This window comes from Triticum aestivum, chromosome 7A (assembly GCF_018294505.1).
Source record: "Triticum aestivum cultivar Chinese Spring chromosome 7A, IWGSC CS RefSeq v2.1, whole genome shotgun sequence".
In the NCBI taxonomy this organism is placed as follows: Eukaryota; Viridiplantae; Streptophyta; class Magnoliopsida; order Poales; family Poaceae; genus Triticum; species Triticum aestivum.
Genome location: NC_057812.1, coordinates 10,855,757 through 10,860,593, shown reverse-complemented (window position 1 = coordinate 10,860,593; position 4,837 = coordinate 10,855,757). Strand labels below are relative to the sequence as shown.

At 41.6% G+C, this 4,837-nt stretch overlaps 1 protein-coding gene across 2 annotated transcripts; it reads left to right on the top strand.

The window, feature by feature from the left end:
* The first annotated feature begins 1,695 nt into the window (after positions 1-1,695).
* Positions 1,696-4,409, top strand: LOC123150340 (eukaryotic initiation factor 4A-I). Of its 2 annotated transcripts, none has more exons than XM_044570209.1 (8): positions 1,696-2,031; positions 2,618-2,730; positions 2,807-2,855; positions 2,995-3,135; positions 3,488-3,721; positions 3,908-3,947; positions 4,018-4,115; positions 4,205-4,409. In XM_044570209.1, exons 2-8 carry the CDS (start codon positions 2,687-2,689, stop codon positions 4,220-4,222), a joined length of 624 nt encoding a protein of 207 aa, XP_044426144.1. In that variant the 5' UTR covers positions 1,696-2,031; positions 2,618-2,686; the 3' UTR covers positions 4,223-4,409. The 2 variants fall into 2 exon arrangements, with proteins under 2 accessions (XP_044426144.1, XP_044426145.1); XM_044570210.1 differs by having other exon boundaries at positions 1,700-2,031; positions 2,622-2,730.
* Positions 4,410-4,837: the final 428 nt, after the last annotated feature.

Genomic DNA, 4,837 nt, shown 5'->3' with positions numbered 1-4,837 from the left:
ACATTGCACATTTTTTGTTGTAAGGGAGATCTATCTTGTGTATTTGGATGCATAGAGAGGAAGGACATCGGCCTGTTCTCTAGGGAATGATGTTGTATGGGGGCAGATTACTAGTGATGGCCTGACGGTTGCTTCTTCTCCGCTTAGCCGTCATTGGCAGCAAGGTCACAACCCCAACTGGTTGCGTACCCAATGGTGGTGAGCTTTGCCATGGATTTGGATCCGATTGCACTCTACTTCTCCATTCGAGGGGCTCTCTTGTAATGTTTCTGGGTTGAGTTGTAATTTTATTTTCTTGAGGGGTCTTTGTGTGCTTCAGGGTTCTTTGGTATTTTTCAATTCTTCGTCAAGAGGCAAGTAATTATCTCTATTAGGACACCAATAACTAGCCATCACTCCCTTAAAAAGAGCAGTAAACTGCCATCTGGCCCAATTTCCCGGGGCGCACCCCCGTTGGGCCACATGGCCAGCTTACTGCTTTTTGAAAATGTTATGAAAATACACATTTTCTTATTAACTAAACATAGAAAAATGTGAAATTATGTGTGCCATGATATGAAACCTAAAAATGCCATGCTACTTTATAAAACTACCATGCCACTATTAAAATGGCAGTAAAAACATGCCACCACAAAATACTAAAAATGTAATCCCTCTTAAAATAATAATAATAAATGACATCCTCACAATAATAGAAAATTCTCCTCATATTGTAAAATAAAAATGCCATGCGCTTATAAATAAAATTGCCATTCTCTAATAATAAAAATGCCTCCCTCTTATTAAAAAATGACATCCTTATCTTTTAAAGGAGAAATTCCATCCTCTTATAAAAAATGCCACCCTCTTATATAATAAAAATGCCATCCTAAAAAAATATCCATCCTATTATAAAAAAGACACACTCTTACAAAATAAAAATGTCATCCTCTTATCTTATAAATAAAAATGACATCCTATTACAATAAAAATAGCATCCTAAATAGTAAAAAGGCATCCTCATAGCAATAAAAATGATATCATATTATAAAAAAATGGTATGCTCTTACAAAATAAAATTGCCATCATTTAATAATAAAAATGCAATCCTCTTATAATAAAATATTACACCTTCTTTTAATAAAAATGTCACCCCTCTTATAATAAGAAATGTCATCCTCTTACAAATAAAGATGCCCTTCAAGAAACTAAAAAAACCAAGATTTTTCGATGATTTAAGAAACAAAAAGCTTAAAAAAATGCCAAGTTCTATATAAAAGTCAGCCTAAACACGAATATTCACGAACCACCTCTCCGGCCCAATGGCAAAAAGCCTTCGTGATCTCCCGAGAGCTCTCTCGCCCCGCGCATTACGCATTTTTTGGAAAATAAATTGAAATGAGCGTTCGCTGGGAGTAGGCAGACAGCGAATGTCTGCAGCCATCCGATGTGGCATCACACTGCGTCGAGATCCGTGCGACAGCGATGGGGAGTTCGTTGGGGTTGTCCTCCCACGGAACGTCAGCCAAATAACTTCCGTTCTTTTAACAGTAGACTTCGCATGTTAATGAAAAACCTTCCCCTTCTTAACCAATATAAAAAATATGACAAAAGTTTTGTTTTGTTAAAAAAAAATTGTCTTTCTTGCAGAGATATTTTTTGTGGTTCGGCCTGCTACTTCTTTCTTACCTGGGCTGCAACCTGAGGGAAGCCCAACAGGACCGACGAAGCCGGCTCCTACCACCAGGCCGTGACCCTCTCGCCTGCCGCCGTCAGTCCGTCCCCTCGCCGCCGCCCACCAGTGTCCGTCGCCGCCGCCAATCCCACCCTCGCTGCCGTCGGCCCCCGCCCCCGCGCGATTTCCTCACCGCCCCACCACCGAACGCATCTGGCCGTCCGCGGGTTCGACAGCTACGGCGGATTGAAGCTCCAGCCTCAACCCGTGACCATCGCCGGCGCCGACGCCAAGACCTCCTCCGCCCCCGCCCACGCCCGCGCGCTCCGCCGAGGACCTCATCAACAGGCCACCCTCTTCGACCTCGTCATCCTCTGGTAATCAATCCATCCCTTCCAGAAGATAAAGATAAAAAAATCAGAGGATATGCCTGTACCTGAAAATGTACCACTCTGTTGCACGATGGAGCTCATTGCATCAATCTGTACTAGCTCAACACCTCAAGCTTTGGATGCTACATTTCTATGGCTGCTTGATTAGTTTTTGTGCGCTCTGCATCTGCATTGCTATGGCGCGGCTCTGCGCCTCTTTGGTTTGCTTTGGTTCGGTCACCACGTATTATGCATCAAAGCAAGTATTTATCAGCTGGTTGGATAGATGATGTACAGGCTTTGAAGAGAACCCCATAAATAAGAGTGGCATTCGGCTTAATTACGCATCGTGACCGTGGGCGTGCTCACGTTGCTGCTATATATGCTCTCTCTGTTGTGTGCGATTTCTCCGATATATCATTCTAATCTATGCGCTTCCATTCAGCTTATCTGTACCATGTCCATGTGGTTAATACATATCATTCGTCTATCCATCTCTATTAAGTTATTTCCAGAAGATCATTGCGAGAGTAAGCTTAGCAAGAAAAAGTAGAGCTGCAGCCCCTTACTTTTTGATTCTGTTCTCTGTTAGACAGTTGCGCTGCTGTTCTTTGCTGACGAATATTCCACCACCGCTGCTTCTATTTCCTCTCCGGCCGTGATGACGTCTCCTAGCTCCCAGGCAATGACCCTATCGCACCCAAGGTGATAATCCCCTGCCCTGATCTTTCTGCCACATGTGCATCCCACCCTACTTATGAACCCTCTTTAACATCCCCAGCTCCGGGCGCCATTTCTACCTCGCCGTTGACTGCCTCCAGTTCAAGATGGTGCGTGTCCGACATCCCTGCTACCGTGCATTTTTGGGTTCCTCTCAGCTGATAACTGTGTCCAGTTAAGCGGCCACAGATCGTGCGCATTGAACCAGATTTTTATTCTTGTGAACCTGTGGTTATTTTTGGTGTGCAGAGGACACTACTGGAGCTCCTAGGTGTTGTCTCTGATCGCCATGGCTCGGTGCCCATTGCCATATGTGTTTCATCCCGGGATGAGCTAGATGCTGTCTGTGTTGCTGTTGCCAACCTCCCCTTCGTGTCCTTATCACCGCTGGTATGCTCAAGTTGGTTGGGTGCCAATTTCCATGCTCAGTTCTGTGATATGCTTTGTGGTTGCATCATTGACAATTGTGGGATAGCTAATTGTATGATATACACAATTTGCACTGTTAATTGCTTAATTTTTCAAGAGAGAACATTGATAATATTGACACCTTCATCTAGGAATTATGAGTGTGCGACTGCAGATATTGTTTTGTATCCAATGGTCCCAGGCTTCCTTGCTTTTCTGTTACCCCTGCTATAGTAATATGAACATCGTTTCAGGTTCTCTTGATTGTTCACGATCCTTTCTATGAAGTACTTTTGCTAGTTAATAATATCAATCTGTGGATTTGTGTACACAGTACAGCGATCAAGATGAAGCTGAGCGTGCATCTGTTCTTGAGAAATCCCGTCGGGCAGCAATACAGCGAAATCAGATTGAAGATACTTCTATTGATGAAAGTCCCAAGCCTGGAAGCGTGGTCTTGAAGTTAAATATTACAGTTGTAACAGATGCTTGCTTGCCTTCGGCGGCGATGGGAGAGGCTCCCCTTATGTCTCGTGTGCTGATAAACTATGAATTGCCTACAAAGAAGGTGAGCACGCTTAATTTTTCATGATATTTTACCTTCAGGACTTCTGTGGCAAACATACACGTAGCTGTTTATGGTAAATTTTACCTTTCAGTGCTATCATGCATTCAGGATGTTTCATTGTGCACCATTGGTTCTAATTTGTAGATCATTTTGGCTTACCTGATGTTTGTATCTGAAATTTTTCAGGAGGCTTACTTAAGACGTGTATCAGCATGCTTGGCAACAGGTAACTTTAGAAAATATCAATTGATCGGCCTTTTGGAATGCTGATTAGTTGATGTACTATGATTGTGCAGATGGAATCGTGATTAATATGGTGGTTGGTGGTGAGGTGGCTCTTCTAAGGTCTCTGGAAGAAACCAGTGGATTCGTCATTGCTGAGATGCCAATACATGTAAATAAACTCTTCTTAACACTTAAAATCTGTTTTGCTAGTAATACAGTGAGCTCTTGTCGTCTAAACTGAAAATATTTGTAATGCAGGTTTCTGAGATATTATGACAGCCTCAATTCGCTTCAGAAATTACTGTTACACTTCAGGACTAACTACTCCAGTTTCTGTTGGTGCTACTTTGACTTGTGGGATTACTCTTTGCTTCCTTCATATTTGGATTTGTCTTTAAATTAGGTTTCAGAATAATGGGATTGATGTTTATAATTCTATTTATTGAGAAATGGACCTTTTTTTACTTAAAAGTTTTTATCTGTCTATGTATTTCTATTTCGTACAGCATTTCTGTTTTTGTGTCTGTTATTAAGGGAATGAAGATTTTCAGACTAGTACGACAATCAAACCTATTCCTAAGCAGTGGAACTCGCACGAACATGTTTAGTTCTAACCGGATCAGTTGCAAAGAGACAGCCCAATTGGTATTGCCATGAAATGCTTCAGCTATGTTAGAATTGGTGCGCCTCAGCTGTAGCTTTGTTGTATTATCTTATGGAAAAATACATGCTATTGTCTGTTACACTTGAAAACACTAGATGTTGACAGGGATCTACTTTACACTTCATTATTATGCTTCATAATTTGTTAATATATTTAACATAGTATTCATCTAATGTTCTTTTTTTCAATATATTCCTGTGAAAAATAAATAGTTTGTTCCCATGCAT

What these genes read in the sequence shown, in the direction of transcription:
- LOC123150340 (XM_044570209.1), top strand. Translation starts at nt 2,687, where the DNA reads ATGACGTCTCCTAGCTCCCAGGCAATGACCCTATCGCACCCAAG. An exon ending in ACTGCCTCCAGTTCAAGATG is followed by an intron (nt 2,856 to 2,994) that starts GTGCGTGTCCGA and finishes TTTGGTGTGCAG; the next exon opens with AGGACACTACTGGAGCTCCT. An exon ending in ATGAATTGCCTACAAAGAAG is followed by an intron (nt 3,722 to 3,907) that starts GTGAGCACGCTT and finishes GAAATTTTTCAG; the next exon opens with GAGGCTTACTTAAGACGTGT.